At 40.1% G+C, this 17,242-nt stretch overlaps 1 protein-coding gene across 5 annotated transcripts in view; it reads left to right on the top strand.

The window, feature by feature from the left end:
- Window positions 1-17,242, top strand: part of ERC2 (ELKS/RAB6-interacting/CAST family member 2) — an 882,521-nt gene that overhangs the window by 153,958 nt on the left and 711,321 nt on the right. For 3 of the 5 annotated variants that reach the window (XM_070390793.1, XM_070390792.1, XM_070390791.1), the window contains exon 3: window positions 11,065-11,481. In XM_070390793.1, the coding sequence (XP_070246894.1) occupies window positions 11,065-11,481 (417 nt within the window). Of the gene's footprint in view, window positions 1-10,408; window positions 10,433-11,064; window positions 11,482-17,242 lie in introns of all 5 variants that reach the window. The other 2 variants (XM_070390790.1, XM_070390789.1) reach the window with 1 other exon arrangement.

Here is a 17,242-nt window from a genome sequence, read left to right as displayed (position 1 = left end):
AGACTATCCTTATGGTTTTCTTATAAACAAACAAAACAAAATTATTTTTCACAGTTTTGGAGTCTGGGAAATCCCAAATCAAGGTGCTGGCAGATTCGGTGTCTGCTAAAGGTCGACTTCCTGGTGAGAGGGGTATTTTCTCACTGTGTCTTCACATGGAGGAAGGGGCAAGGGAGTTCTCTGGGGCCCCTTTTATTAGGGCACCAATCTCTTTCATGACCTAATCACCCCTTAAAAGCCCAGCCTACAACTACCATCACATTGGGGGTTAAGTTTCAACATATGAATTTGGGGGAGATATAAATATTCAGTCTATAGCAGTATGCATTCAAAAATTATTCTTGGAAAAATATTTGAATGAAAAGGGGAAATAGAAAGGAAGGCATTCATAATGCTCCTACCTCCCATCATTTTTAATACCTTTATTGAGATATAACTCATGTATAATAAAATTTACCGTTAACAAAGTACTATTCAGCAATTTTTAGTATATTCAGAGAGTTGTACAACCATTTAAAATATTTCTATCACTTCCTCCCAAAGCCCCATCTGCTTTAACACTCATTTACCATTCCCCAGACCCCCAACAATTATCATTTTAGTGTATTGTTTTTCTAGTTTATTTGTATTCCTTTCCTTTCCTATGGTATGTTGGACATATTTTTGTTGGTGGGGTATGCTATATTTCTCCCTTCTTCTCCTTCTTCTTCCTCTTCTTCCTCTTCTTCTTCTTCTTCTTCTTCTTCTTCTTCTTCTTCTTCTTCTTCTTCTTCTTCTTCTTCTTCTTCTTTTTCTTCTTCTCCTCCTCCTCCTCCTCCTCCTCCTCCTCCTCCTCCTCCTCCTCCTCCTCCTTCTTCTTCTTCTTCTTCTTCTTCTTCTTCTTCTTCTTCTTTTCTCTCTCTCTCTCTCTCTCTCTCTCTCTCTCTCTCTCTCTCTTCACACACACACACAGACACACACATACACACACACACATTAAAGACCATAACCATTGTTTGGATATAGTAATAGGTATCTATTCTTCACACCAGAGAAATAAATAATGGTATAGGCCTTTGATTCTAGTTTATTAATAAAATGGAAAACCGGAGAGTTTGAGTGATTAGGTATCTTAGGAACCAATATGGTCATGTTTTCACTATACATTATTCAAGTTATAATTTATAAGAGAAGTTTCATCTCAGACTATTTCATGGTTTTCTCAGTCACTTAAATTCCATTGGGAACACAGACATACTTACAGAAATGGTATCTGAAAGTAGGAATGAATAAAACAGTTGAACATAAACCCTAGTACTGACATTTCAGACGACTTTTTAGAGTTTCCCTCAGACTGCCTTTTTTTTTTTTTCTATTGATTGATTTTTTTTAGAGAGAGTGTGGAGGGGAGGAGAGAGAGAGAGACATTGATTTGTTGTTCCACTTATTTATGCATTCATTGGTTGATTCTTGTATGTGCCCTGACCAGGGATCGAACCCATAACCTTGGTATATTGGAATGACGCTTTAATCATTTTACCTGGCTAGGGTTCCCTCAAACTATTCTTTAAATAATGATAACATTCAATAACAGAATGCAAATTTAGGTATTAGGTATCCCTTAAAAATAAACAGCATATATGTTAACATATAATTTACAATAATATATTTTATATGTAATAAAATTTATTTATTTATATTTAACCTGTTAAGATTTCATTTTTGACTTGGAGAGGAAATATCATACATGTCTGTCAGATAGCGCACAGCTCAGTAATGGTTGAACGAGTGAACAAATGACCCTCTGACTAGTTTATCTAACAGTGTCTTGTATTGAGGGGTACTACTCATAGTTTACCCAGATTTTCTTAACCACATAAACCAACTTTCAGTGTGCTCGTTAGGACTATACTTTACTATAGTACTATTTTCATTCCCCACCTTTCAATTACCAAATAATCATTTCTTAAAGTGGTAGTAAGTCTGAAGCTTTTAAAAAAGTTTTTTAAAATTATATTGACATACAATATTATCTTAGTTTCAGGTGTACAATATAGTGATTCGACATATATGTATCTTATGAAGTGACTACCACAATAAGTCTGTTAACCATTTGTCATTGTAAACAGTTATTATGGTCTTATTAACTATATTCCCTATGCCCGAGTAATTCCAGAGTAATTATTGCGGTGTAATTCCCTATATTACACCCCCTGACTTATTTCATAACTGGAAATTTGTACTTCTTAATCCACTTTCCTTTTTATGCCCATCCCCCTACTCTCCTCCCATCTGGCAACCATCACTTTGTTCTTTGTGTATATCAGTTTGTTTCTGTTTCGTTTTGTTTGTTCCTTTGTTATTGTTTTTTTTAGTATATTTTTTAGATTCCATGTAAGTTTAATCATATGGTATTTGTCTTTCTCTGTCCAACTTATTTCACTTAACATAATACTGTCTCTAGGTCAACTCATGTCACAAATGGCAAGATTTCATTCATTCCTTTTTTATGGTCAAGTAATAGTCCAGTATCTTATTTACTACAGTACTATACTTTATAATATCTTCTTTATCCATTCATCTATTGATGGACATCTAGGTTGCTTCCATATGTTGGCTATTGTAAACAATGCTGCAATGAACATAGGGGTACACTAATCTTTTTGAATTAGTGTTGTTTGTATTCAAGTAAATATCAGAAGTGGAATTGTTTGGTTGTATTGTAGTTCTCTTTTTAATTTTTTAAGGCATTTTTATACTGTTTTCCATAGTGGCTACAGTAGTTTACAATCCCACCAACAGTGCACAAGGGTTCCTTTTCATCCTTGCCAATACTTGTTATTGGTTGGCTTTTTGATAACAGCCATTCTGACTGGTGTGAGCTGGTATCTCAGTGTAATTTTGATTTCCATTTCCCTGATGATCAGTGATGCTGGGCATCTTTTCATTTGTATGTTGGCCATCTGTTTGTCTTCTTTGGAGAAATGTCTATTTAGGTCCTCTGCCCATTTTTTAAATTGGATTGTTTGGTGTGTTTTTTTTATGTTGAGTTGTATGAATATATTTGTAGATTAACTCCATATTAGTTATATAATTTACGAATATTTTCTGCCATTTAGTAGGTTGCCTTTTTGTTTTGTTGATGGTTTTCTTTACTGTGCAAAAGCATTTTTGTTTGATGTAGTCCCAGTTGTTTATTTTTGCTCTTGTTGCCTTTGCCTGAGGAGACATATCCCCCCATAATATTGCTAAGACTAATGTCAAAGAGTTTACTGCCTATGCTTGCTTCTAGGAATTTTATGGTTTCAGATCTTACATTTAAGCGTTTTATTCATTTTGTTTACTTTTGTATATGGTGTAAGAAAGTGGTCTAGTTTCATTTTTTTTTGCTTGTATCTGTCCAGTTTTCCCAACACTATTTATTGAAGAGACCATCTTTTCTCCATTGTATATTCTTTCCTCCTTTCTTGTAGATTAATTGACCATATAACTGTGTTTTTATTTCTGGGCTCTCTATTCTGTTCCATTGACTTATGGGTCTGTTTTGATTTCTATAGCTTTGTAGTATAGTTTGAAATCAGGGAGCATGATACCTCCAACTTTGTTCTTTTTTCTCAAGATTGCTTTAGCTATTCAGATGGTTCAATATAAATTTTAGGATTATTTGTTGTAGTTATGTGAAACATTCCATTGGTACCTTGATAAGGATTGCACTGAATCTGTAGTGAAACTTTTTTTGAAATCTAGAGAAGTGCTTCTTAAACCTTCGTGTGCCTACCTGGTGGGCCATCTTGTTAAAATGCAGGTTGTGATTCTGCAGGTCTGAGGTGGACCTGAATTCTACCTTTCTTATAAGATCCCAGGTGATACTGATGCTGCTGGCCCAATGACCACGCTCTGAGTAGAATGGAGGTTATTCCTCCTTCCCAGGGGAGGAGTGATCCATCAAGCAGAGAGAGGCAGGAGAGTACTTAGGGAAAAAACTTGTTATGAAAACTTTGAATGGCAAGGCTTAGAGTTTGGTTAAGGAAACCATGTAGATAGAACAAGGGAAAATTTGCAGTTCAATGCCTGCCATCTAGTTATTCGAAGTGATACTAGTTTAGGTAAAACCTCTTACCTGTATTAAAAATACTTAGATTAGTCCTAACCGGTTTGGCTCAGTGGGTAGAGTGTCGGTCTGCGGACTGAAGGGTCCCAGGTTCGATTCCAGTCAAGGGCATGTTCCTTGGTTGTGGGCATATCCCCAGTAAGGGGTATGCAGGAGGCAGCTGATCGATGTTTCTCTCTTGTCGATGTTTCTAACTCTCTATCCCTCTCCCTTCCTCTCTGTAAAAAATCAATAAAATATGTTAATAAAAAAATACTTAGGTTAGCCGTAGCTGGTTTGTATCAGTGGATAGAGTGTCATTGGACTGTGGACTAAAGGGTCCCAGGTTCGATTCCAGTCAAGGGCACATACCTGGGTTCCAGGCTAGATCCCCAGTTGAGGGCATGCCGGAGGCAGCCAACCAATTATTCTCTCTCATCATTGATATTTCTCTCTCTCTCTTTCCCTCTCCCTTTCCTCTCTGAAATCAATAAAAATATATTAAAAAAAGAAAAAAATACTTAGATTAGCTCAGTGGTTGAAGGTCGACCTGTGAACCAGGAGGTCAACGTTCAATTCTGTCAGGGCACATGCCCAGGTTGCGGGCTCTATCCCAGGTAGGGGGTGTGCAGGAGGCAGCCGATCAATGATTCTCATATTGATGTTTCTATTTCTCTTTCCTGCTCTCTTCCTTTCTGTAATCAATAAAATATATTTAAAAAATACTTAGATTATTAGCAGCTTTGTGTAATGAACATGTTGGAGAGGGAAGAGGAAGTGATAGGGAAGGAAACTGCAGTAAAGATTTTAAAATCCCATGCCGAAACCGGTTTGGCTCAGTGGATAGAGCGTCGGCCTGCGGACTGAAAGGTCCCGGGTTCGATTCCGGTCAAGGGCATGTACCTGGGTTGCGGGCACATCCCCGGTGGGGGATGTGCAGGAGGCAGCTGATCGATGTCTCTCTCGTCGATGTTTCTAACTCTCTATCTCTCTTCCTTCCTCTCTGTAAAAAATCAATAAAATATATTTAAAAAAAAAAAAGATTTTAAAATCCCATTTAAAGATTTGTTAAGCAACTCAAATAAAGGAACTTGTTTTCTAGCAACTGCTTGTGATTATTAATAATGTAAAAGTTCCAACTTTAACCATAATTTCTATGGTTACATGTTTTGGGTTGCTTCTCTGAACATACTTAAAAATATCAATACTTCTGAATTTTTTTTTTAACCTGAACCTGGTTGAGCAGAGTCAATGGCAGGTGATGCTACTATCCTTTAGTTGTTTATGTATTACTGACTAATAGTAGGGAAAGAACCCTGATCTTCAAAACAGAAATGTTTGGTATTCCAGCAGCCCCTTGTAGAGTTATTTACAGACCAGTTAATGGGAAATCAATTTTATTTGTCTTTGAGTTTGTCTTAAAACAACTGTTTCTTGTTTTCCCTTATTTAAAAAATGCCAAAGTGCTTAGCATTTAGTTTCCCACCATTACACTTATTTGATGATCAAAAATTTATGTTAATTTGGTTTTTATGCTTAAACGGGAGAAAAAAAATCTAATTGCAGGCCTCTGGCCACCACCTCTGTCTCAATAGTGGTGATTATGGTGGACATTTATTGAGCACTTGTATGTGCCAGGACGCTGGGTTTTGTGCTTTATGGGAACTTGTTCACTTACTTAAGCATCTCATGTGGTCTTTGTGTGAACCCTGTAAATTAGTTATGATTATTATCTCCTGTTTAAGGATGAATATTTTGACGCTCGGAGTACTTAAGTAGTTTGTCCAAGGTGACGCAGACTGTCACAGGTAGATGTAGGACTCAAAACCCAGCTCTACACCACTGTTCTTGGAATCCCTGAGAAGTTTAGTGATTTCCCCCAGATCACATAATTGGTTAGTAGCAAAGTTGGACTTAGAAGGTAAATCTTTAACTCTCAGCTCAGCACCACATTCTGATACTGTGCCACCTAATGGTATTGGTCTGTAATGAAAACCAGAACTCCTTGCTTATGAAAGCAGCTGCCAAGAGGGCTTTCCCATGGATGCTGTTCCCAGTGTTATGAATCTTGGCACAGTGTCACATGTTATCAACCTAAGTGGGTTCCACAGTTATCTCTGACAGCATGTCTGCCCGAGGAACTCAGGGTCCCCGCATTTTGGTGCTTTTAAGAATCACCCAGTGTCCTTATTCTATCCTGAAGGAGAACGCCCAGGACCATATGTCCAAATATTAATTTTTTATACTTTTCTCAGTAGAGCAACTCTTCCACAGCACACGGAGCCATATGTTTTCCGCCAACGTCTGCTGTTCGTCTTTTCACACACATGAAGGTTTGGAGCCACGAGGAGTTCTGTGCATCCTGCCTACAGGATTACGGAAAAAGGGATCAGAGAACCTGCCCTTAAAATTTGATTAGAGACAAACTGGGAAATGACAAATAGGAAAATAAAGTCACAGAAGAAGTAGAGCAGGCCAAGTTGTCTGCAGAGAGATTCCGTTTTCTTTGAAAGAGTTATGTTAAGCCCTTGCTTGAGAAGCCGTATGGATTTATTAAAAAAAAGTTCAAGACTTTTGGGTATAAGCCAATTCATATTTTTATATAGCTCAGAGTCGGTTTTCATAGCAATGAAACCGTAAACTGCTTTATAGTACAAAACTTTATCATTTCTTTGTTTTTTCCTCATAGTGTGGAAAAGAGCTTAAGGTCACAGATATTTTTTTCCCCAAATCTGCCAGGAACTCATATTTTCCATATTTGGGGATAAGACACAGTAGATTCTAAACATCTGGCTAGTCCCTATTTAAATAATTGTGTGTTCCATGTACATCATATGAATATATATATATATATTCATTCTATTTACCTTTCTGTGCTATAGATATTCTGAAATCTGGATTAGATTCTGACTCCAGTAGCAATTGTAGGTCACCCTACTAAACACTGGCCAAGGCAAAGGATATTCCCCCTCCTCTTTCAGATAAACTCAAGTGTGGCTTAGTTTCTTTTATTTTCATGGTTCTCCTTTTCTTGAGCTTTTAAGAGTTGTGCAAAATGAAGTTCTTAGAATTGGCTGGAGGAAACCTCAATTTTAGACACTGGCCCGTATCAGCTAATGATGTGATTGCAGTCCAATCCCTTAAGCCTGCCCTATTTATCCCCTTGTGGAGTGGACGTAGTGCTGGCAGCTTTGGAGCAGTGTTGTCAGCCAAGTGACCTGGTGGATGTGAGGCATTTTTAGTTTTGGAGGACAGAACGGGGCAGAGTAATCTGAGGTCAAGGACACACTCCCCCTCCCCACCATTTCCTCACCCCCAACCTAACAGCAAAGCAAAGAGGAACGGAAACCCATTCTCCCTCACATTGTTCCCCTGTGCCAACTGACTGGCAAGACAATTTCCCCTTTGGTCCTTTCATCTTCCTGCCCATATTGTACTCTCTATTGAATACCCACTATGTGCTAGATTTGGGGGTATAATCCAATTTTGGCCCAGAACCTGAGAAGCTCACTTTCTCTTTCTTTCTCCTGGAGATTACTTTTTTTTGTAAGCACAACAATGCTTTGAAAGATATATTTGCTTCTATCTGCCTGTTGCATACTGGGAGGGCCTACCAGAAAATGTAGCCTACCATAATACCAGAAAGAGAAGTCATTGTAACCTCCTTTACTGTCTGAGACTTGGAATCAGTTGGACAGACTAATCTTTCCAGCTCCCATTTTGTTTACCTGTGTTTAAAGGGCAGACCAATGATTTTAAACCATTTTTCTTCTGTGGACTGGAGATGAGGCTAGTCTGTACTCTCCAGGGCAGAGTTCAAAGCATGTGATTAAGTGTGGAGGGCAAAGGTTAAAAAGAGCTGGTTAAAGGCTGGGTATCCTGATAAATGTGACACATTCTCTTTGTTCTTCTAGTGGACTGACTGGAAGGAGCAGCCTCTATGCCCATTGTCACACCTGCTTTGCTTCCCTCTGTGATGTCCTCAGTGGCAGGCCATGGAGAAAGGGGTTTACTTTCTGAGCTTTGATTCTTCGAGAGTCACTGGAGATGATCCCAGAATCGGGGTGGGGAGTAAAAAGCTTTCTGAATACTCATCCAACCACTGCCTCACTTTTGTACTTGAGGAGAATTTTTTGCCACCTGTCTCACCTGTGCCACAAGTGCTGACTTGACAGCAGTTTGACCTGGGACACAGGTACGAGGTCGGATCATGTGCCGATGTCCTTCCTGATGTAGGTGGACATTGGAAGGGCTTCTGTTTTTAGTTGTGCAGTGGAATAGAAGCCATAGAAGGAGTGGTCGAGGCTTTGGGAAGTTGAGACTGTGGTGATGACTGGGAGATTCCAAGAGATGGCCCTAGAATCCAGTCTTGCAGGTTGCTGGTTTGTAGGTAGGTACCTGATGTAGGTAACAAGCTGAAATGAATGCTCTTGATTATTGATCCAGTGGGGTTTGGGTGCCTGCCGTAAGAGAAATGTGCTTTCACAGTTGAGAAGGGGAGTGATTCAGCCCAAAGGAACTGAATAATCTGGGAAGGGGGAATTGAAAACGGTGTATCATTTTTCTTAATTTTTGACTCTCAGAAAAGGTCTTCGGCTTTGCAAGAGATTTCCCTTTATTGTTTATGATCTTTAGAGGTAGTTTTTATTGAGTTTGTGTTCTAATAGCTAGTTCTAATTAGCTAACAGTCTAATTCCAAGGACTTAGAAAGGAGGTCTCAATAAATTGTCCCTGTCCTTGTTGTGTCCCATGCTACTTAACTATTGGACAGGACCCAGTGATGTATAAGCGAAACAATTTAGGTTATTGCTCGTTCTGTCTCTAACATGACTGCCATTTCCTAAGTCATTAAAGTAGAGAGCCACCCCCTTTTTGTCTACTCTCAGGGTTTTTGTAATACACACCAGGATGGAGCCCAGGACCCCAGAAGCGGAGATGTTGGCTTTGGCAGTATTTGTGTGTTTTTGCACCTGACATTTAACCTGTGTGATCTGATTTTCTCATTTGTGAAATGATGTCAACATGTGAATCTTTAAGGTCTTTTTGAGCTTTAAGAGTTCTGATTCTGTGTCCTCAGCACATCAGGTGGGTTATGTCTTTCAGAATGTGGGTTTCTGTTGCTGTTGTCACAGCAGCATATTCTACCCTATCCTGACTGATACAGTATAAGTGATTACTCTGTACTTCCTAGAGCTTTATATGTACTATATTAGCTAATTCAATTCTCACAACAACTCTTTGTGGTAGGAATTATCACGGATATACACTTCATTTATACATTTCCACTGAAATTCCTAGAGCACAGGGGTCAAGTACTCACTTTCTCATCCATGTGCCACAGTGCCTCACAGGGTACTGATGGGGAATAAACAACTGGTACGTATTTCATGATGGCCTTTATGAATTATTTTTAAAAAATATAATACACCACTTCCCTGCCCAGGTGGCTCAGTTGATTGGAGTGTCACCCCATACACCAAAAGGTTGTGGGTTTGATTCCTGATCAGGGCACAAGACTGGGTAGGAGGTTCAATCTCCGATTGGGGTGCATACAGGAGGCAACTGATTGATGTTTCTCTTTCTCTCTTTCTCCCCTCCTCTCTCCCTAAAAATCAATAAACATATCCTTGTGTGAGGCATATATAAAGTATAAAATTAAGTAGTTTTTTAGTATATTCACAAAGTTATATAACCATCAGTACAATAAAGTTTAGAACATCATCACCCCAAAAAGGAAACCCTATACACTTTAGTAGTAACTCCTTATCTCCTCCCTATCCAGGCCCTGGCAACCACTAATTCATTTTCTGTCTCTATATATTTGCCTATTCTGAACATTTACTATCAATGGAATCATGCAATAACTGGTTTCTTTCACTTAGCACATTTTCATCTATGTTATAACATGTATCATTATTTCATTCTTCCAAGGGGTTCTCTTCTCACATTGGCAATGATTTTGTTTCTCTGGTGTTCTCCCTGTAATTTCGGTTAAAAGGGTGACCTGGAATTAGGTGTGGGTGCTTCTGGAGTATTGTGCTTTTCTCCATGGTAATACACCCAAGACGCACTGTATCAGGGAGATTTAGGAAAAGAAAAGGTGGAATAAACCTCACTTTAAAAAAATCACATTTATCAAGCATCAGTGCTATAGATTGTGTGTAGCTTATGGGTCTTTGCTGTAAGAAGAAATTGTTTTTCTTTTTCTTTTTTTTCTCTGTGAAGGTACTTTATGTTGATTAAGTTCTTTCTGTTAAATATCCTTTGCTTGCACTGGACTTTTCTTTGTGTTGATTTCTTGCTTCATTTTTTTTTTTTTTCATTTCCCATGCTGTTCAGTTGCTGGATGCCAGAAGAACCAAGGTTTGTCCACTCTTTGCAGCTCGCTTGTTTTACTCTGCACAGCCTCACCTCCCCATGTGTTTGAGTGTCTGTCTCCGTCTGCCTTTGTTCCCTTTGCTTGCAGATGCAGTAATCCTGTTCACTAAACCTGTTCACAGCTTTATTTGTAAAAATAAAGTCCTTGTTTGTGTCTACTTGTAGTGGATGCTATTATTTTCATTTTTAAGTGGACATGCATTTATCATGGAAAATAATGGATAGTAGAATAAAGAACCCCTTAGGAAACAAGGAATACTGAGTCTGGAGCACTGTGGGCATAAAGAAGGTGTGTTGTGAGTTTCCCTCTAACCCTTCCCACTTCCTAAATTAAAACCGTAGACTGCAATTTCCCTCGTGACTGACACTGATCTACTGTTTCTGTGTATGTGTGCATTTCTTTTCTCCTAAGACATTGAGAAAGCCTCATTGAATTAACTCCCCCTCTCCATGTGCTGTCCCATGCTTCTGAAGTCACCCCGGAGGACTTCACGCTGGCCCCATGGACCTCATGATTAACATTCCATCTTCATGGTGCGGGACCAGCACAGAGCCCTTGGCGTGGCCATTGACTTTTCTCCTTCTGTCTCCTCTCCTGCCCCGTCTTTCCATCACAGCACCTGCAGTTGACAATCCAGGCCCTTCAGGATGAGCTGCGAACCCAGAGAGACCTCAACCACCTCCTGCAGCAAGAGAGCGGCAACCGCGGCGCCGAGCACTTCACCATCGAGCTGACGGAGGAGAACTTCCGGCGGCTGCAAGCGGAGCATGACCGGCAGGCTAAGGAGCTGTTCCTATTGAGGAAGACCTTGGAGGAAATGGAGCTGAGGATCGAAACGCAGAAACAGACCCTCAATGCCCGAGACGAGTCCATTAAAAAGCTGCTGGAGATGTTACAAAGTAAAGGTTTGCCGTCCAAAAGTCTGGAGGAAGACAATGAAAGGACGCGGCGGGTGGCGGAGGCCGAGTCTCAGGTCAGCCACTTGGAGGTGATTTTAGACCAGAAAGAGAAGGAAAACATACATCTGAGAGAGGTAAGAACATCATCCCCTTTATTGTCCCAAAGTCATATTTTAGGAGTTAAGGTTTGTTATCAAGTTGTTTTCACAGGTTGGAAGACATCTACGGCCTTAAAATTCCCTTGGTCACCTGTTTTATAACCTTCCTGTCTGCTTATCACCTTCAAGCTGGAATTTTGCATTAGTTTGTTTTCTCTGCTCACCACACATATGTTCCATTATTATTTAATACGAATTCAGGGTCCAGGCGTGTGTAGCACGTGTCAGCTCTAAGGTGGTTTACGGCTGCTTTCCCACAGATGGTCGTTGTTTCGGGGCCTTTGCACAGTACTGTTTAAGTTTTAGATGTTTACCAAAAATCATCGCTCTAGAGGAGCAAAATGAATAGGTGATTAGCAAAACAATAAACCTAACTATTTTTTTTTATAGCTGAACTGAGGGCAGAATTTTCAGAAAGCATATGGATAGTTCTGGAAAGCATGGTACAACGTGCGGAGCACTTTTGAACGTTTAGATTGAAGATAATCTTTGTTGTTTGTCCTTGCATTCATCCAGGACTGAGTGTTCCATGTTTTCTATGTGTTTTGCACTTAGTGGGTTAAATCCTTCAAAGTCTTTCAGAAGCAGCCTCTCCTGCCGGTCACCACCATTGAATGTGGGGATGCTCATGTATCTGAGAATATGTGGCTGGGTGGAGCTTAGATACAAGGCGGGTGACAGCCAAGGCTTGACATTTTTACAGCAGTTCTTTGCCACTATGATGGGTTTGCATTGCGAAAGGACCATGTAAGCAACTTGCTGTGGGAGACACAGACCTCACAGAAAATAGTAGCCAGTAAAATGGCATGAAGTAAATTTTCAAATTATGCTACAGCAACAGATAAAAATTCCAAAAGATATTTGCTTCTAGGCCAAACTAGATTTCCTGGCATTCTATACCTGCTCAGATGGGCAGCCCTTCCCATGAGTCACTCGTTTCATTGTTCAGAAAAAATGGCTTTCATGTTGGGACTTACTAATACAGAAGCTCCCAGGGGTTTTCTCTGATATAGATTGTATTTGTGTAGACCATTTGAACAGAATTTTGTGTTCTCAGACTTAATGTCCTCAGTGTTCATTCTCTCTTGTTTTGTTTTTATGAGACCTTAGCAATATGCTTAGGAAACCACATGGCTTGGGTTCACATTGAGATGCTTAAAAAGGTTTTTTGTTGGAACTGGTCTTCCTGTTCATATTCCAAGAAGGTTGGTTGTGGTGAGCAGACTTCTAAGATGGCCCCAGTGATCCCGAATGCCCTTGTGTAATACCCTCCCCTTGAGTATAAATTGAACCCAGTGACTTGTTTCTAAACAGCGGAGAATGCCAAAGGTAATGGGATGCCAATGACACTTCCATGATTAAGTTACATAAGACTGTTACTTCCATCTTGTTAACAGACTCTATTGCCTTCTATCATGTGGGAGATGTCCTTGTGGTAAGGAACCAGGGGCAGCCTTCAGCCAATACCCAGTGAGGAACTGAGACTCTCACTACAAAGTCACAAAGAACTGAAAACTGCCAACAACCACTTAGTGAGCTTGGAAGTGGATCCTTCCCCAGTTGAGCCTTCAGATGAGATGGGAGGCTGTGGGCTGACACCTGGACTAGAGCTTTGTGAGAAACTGTGAAGCAGAGTACCCAGCTAAGCTGTGCCTGGTTTCCTGATCCACAGAAACTGCGAGATAATAAATATGTGTTGTTTTAAGCTGCTGAATTTTGGGGGTAATAGTTATATAGCAATAGGTAGCTGATACAGTGGATTAGAAGCTCGTCTCTTCCTGCCTTACTCCATAGACTTTCCATATAGTTTACAAAAGAGAAGCAAGAATCATTGGCATGTTATCACTTGCATATAGAGTGACTGTGGATTTTGAATTTTGGGTGTGTCATCTCAAAATTCTGGTTGGTAGATTGCTGTACTTGAAAAACACAGATGCTTTGCTTTCGGTGCCAAGGGGTCATGGTGCATGTACAGCAAGCCTGTGGTGCCAGAGAAACCCCCATCTGCAGCATTGACCTTCACTGTATGTTGGAATCTTGGGGTCAGGATAAGAGTCACTCTTATTCTGTTATCAGATTCTGCTCATTGGTGGCACTTAATAGATGGTCCCTTGATTCTCTTGTGTGGTTGCTTCCATTTAAATAAATCTAAGCTAAACTTAGTTTGTGTTTTATGAGGTTAGTTGGTCCTCACAATGGTCATATATGGATATAGATCATGTTTAGAGCCTTAAACACCAGTCTGAGAGTTCACAGAAAATGTAGCCCAACACATCCAACTAGTTTCCTTGAGTATCAGACCAGGCAGTGGGTAGTCCTTATTTTGACTCATAAAAAAGGGAGAATGTGGAAAACATATATCTCTATAAAAATTTCATTTTAGAGGCAGCTGATCAAATGATTCTCTCTCATCATCGATGTTTCTTTCTCTCACTCTCCCTTTCTCTCTAAAATCAATAAAAAAATTAAATTTTTAAAAATTTTAAACTTCAACTCAACAAACAAAACTTGGAGGCCTGAAAAGACTCTTCCCCAGAGAAGACTTGTACTTTCTTGTAAGAGCCCTATGTTTTATTTTCTGGAATTTTGTGAGCCTGCTTTTAAACCATTGATAACTGAAATTGGTCATGGTGGGAGTATTTACACCATGGAAATTGGTAAAATGCTACCTGTACTCTCCCCACCTGCCCCATTCCTGCAAGCCCATTTACCAACACATCTCTAAATAAATGCCATTAAATGTTTGTCCATGATACAGCAAGAAGAGGCAAGTTAAATAGTGTCAGAATTTCGAATGCATTAACCACATGATTCATCAAAAGTTTCAAAACTGTCTAGATTGATGCTCATGTGTCAGGCATTATAAAGAATGATTTATGTGATTCACATGTAATTCTCACAGCCACCTCATTCATTCATTCATTCATCCATCCATCCATCCATCCATCCATCCAGTGAATACGTATTTGAGGATGTGTTTTGGGATAGAGCAATGATAAATGATAACGTTTGACTACATGTTGCTTGTATTCTATTGGGGTCAACTAGTGTACAAATACCTATTTAACAGTTAAACAGAGAAGTATCATGAGGAAAAGAAGAGGATGAAGAACTAGTGACTCGGGTGGGGCCAACTTCATATTGGTGGTCAGGGAAGGCCTCTTGGAGGGAGTCTCATTGTGAACTGAGATCTGAGTGACAAAAAGGAACTTGCTGTGGGAGACACAGACCTCACAAAAAATAGTAGGCAGTAAAATGGCATGAAGTAAATAAGGCTCTCAGCAGACAGCTGCATTCATATTGGAAGACCCACACCTAAGAGCTAGCTGCTATTGTTTTGACCATTTTTACCTGGGGAAACTGAGGGACAAGTGATGTTAAGAAGCTTGCCCATAACTAACAAGTGGTTATGCTGGTATTCGAATCAGGCTGACATCAGAGTCTTAGCTACTGGACCATTTCATTATACCTATTTTCTAGAAAAATCTTTCTCTAAGAGAAAACAGACTGCAGGGCCAAATAAACTTGGGAAAATGCTGGATTCATAGAGTTTACTGCAAATATGCATCAGTCATTTCCAAGGAGGGGACTATGGAAGGCAGAACTTCTCACACTTATCTTATTTGACTTGCTTTTCTCTGTTGCACTGGTGTTCTTTGTGAAACACCTTGGAAAAGTGCTATGCTAGAAAATAAAAATTGTGCTCTTAATTTGTGACCTGCAAAATATGTAATAATATACAAAGAGTTGTTTCCCATGGCCAAATAACAGTGATTTTCTCCATTAGTTGTTCCAGAAGGTAGTTTATTGTAAGCTGTTTCTATATCTCTACTGAGTTTTAGAGTGTTCTTCTGTTAGGGAGTTTCTTTATTTTTGGTTGAAAAATGTGGCTGACTGCTTTTGATATTAAACCAGTAAGAGTAACTCAGCTGAATAAAGAAGTTGCCTGACCTCAGTTAATTTAAATGAATCTAAAATAGGATTTAAAATATACTTGCAGTTTTAAGTTCAGTGTGTTCCTGATTTCTTTTTCACTTTGCACAGTTCGACTCTGTTGGGGCTAGATGGCGTAATGCTCGGGAATAGAGATCTAGTGGTTTTATGATTCATTTTTAGGCAAAGGTGTTGGACCTCGTATAAACCCCATCTCCTGGAGTACTGGCCTCGTGCAGCCTATTGTTTCAGGAGATTTCGAGTTGGCAGGAGTTGCATACGGGAGAGTCAGATTGCTTTAGTGTCTTGTGTTTCGGTGGTCTGGAAAAGGCTGAGGGTGAAACCACTTCTGTGCCTGGCAGGAAACAACAACAGAAAGATTATGATCTCAACTTATTTGGAAGACCAAGATGATTGCCCAAGAACTACAACGGATGTGCTAATGTGAGCTGAAGTGTTGGCTGAAATGCAGCATTACTCACTGGTGTTGTCTGATGCTTTTGCATCCAGGTTGATTTGATCAGACATTGTTTGATGTAGTAATAGTTTACCTTGTTCTCTAGCTTTTTCTGTGGAGAACATATTGTTCCATGTAAAGGTTTTAGTAATCAAGGACCCAAAATACTACTGATCTCATTAAAGAAAAAGTGGGTTTATGTACCAGGATCCTCCTATCTCCACTCTCCTTAATGTATTCTTGGCTGGTCCTCAGAGGAGAATCAGGAGTCTTTGGATGCATTGCCCTGTAAGATGTTTGAAAGGGAGGGATATATGCTCTGCTGCCATGCATAGGAGATGCCTGTGGATCTCCTATGTTCATCCCCTCCAGCGAGGGCAGAAGACCTGTCAAGTCATCAGTGGTCACAATTGCTATTAACCCGGCCCAAGGTGTGTTGGACAGCACTGGGCACATGTTGAACGTCCATGTGTAGGATGCTTGTTCGGGGACTCAGGTGGGCAATAGAGAAACAGCTCACACTTAGTGCAGCTTATTCTGTGCCAGGGTACTGTACTAAGTACATATTGCCATTGTCATTCTCACATGCAAATAAGGAAACTGAGGCACAAAGAGGTACGTAATTGTTCCCAGTTATACACAGCAAGTGCTGGAACCAAGACCAGAACCTGGGAAGTCTATCTCCAGAGAATACACTCGACACACTGCACGCTACCGCTTCTCAGGGTGGTGTGCCCAGTGGACCTCGAGTGGCACTTCAGTGCTCTGCAGCTTAGAGTAGGAGAGCTGAAGACAGCTGGACCTCAAAGGCAGGAAGGATTTCAGCGCACATGGGTGATGGGGAAGTGTGATTGGAAAAGCGATGGCTGAGCCAAGCTTGTGTGGGGGCAGGGGGTGTGATGGGTTTGGGGCACAGTGAGTTTGGAGCAGCTGAAATTCCACCTGTCAGGAGAAAAAGGAGATAAAGGTGAGCAGGTAGTTTGGGGTCAGGTCACTGAGGGCTCTGACCCTGGGGCCCAGGGGGTTGGCCTTTATTAGGTAGGCTCTGGCAGCCTGTGAAGGAATTTCCCCTGGACAATGGCATGATCAGAAAAGAGTGTCAGTGCTAATTGCTAGTGGATTGGCTAGGAAGGGACTAAACTGCAGTGATGGCGAACCTATGACACTCATTTTTTTGTTGTTGATTTTTCTTTGTTAAATGGCATTTAAACATATTAAATAAATATCAAAAATATAAGTCTTTGTTTTACTATGGTTGCAAATATCAATAAATTTCTATATGTGACACGGCACCAGAGTTAAGGTTTTTCAAAATGCTCACACACTGAGCTCAAAAGGTTCGCCATC

Source organism: Myotis yumanensis, unplaced genomic scaffold (assembly GCF_028538775.1).
Source record: "Myotis yumanensis isolate MYYU_CA2020_CCGP unplaced genomic scaffold, mMyoYum1.0.hap1 SCAF_14, whole genome shotgun sequence".
Lineage (NCBI taxonomy): Eukaryota > Metazoa > Chordata > Mammalia > Chiroptera > Vespertilionidae > Myotis > Myotis yumanensis.
The sequence above is the reverse complement of the archived record's forward strand: the minus strand, read 5'-3'. Positions and strand labels throughout refer to the sequence as shown.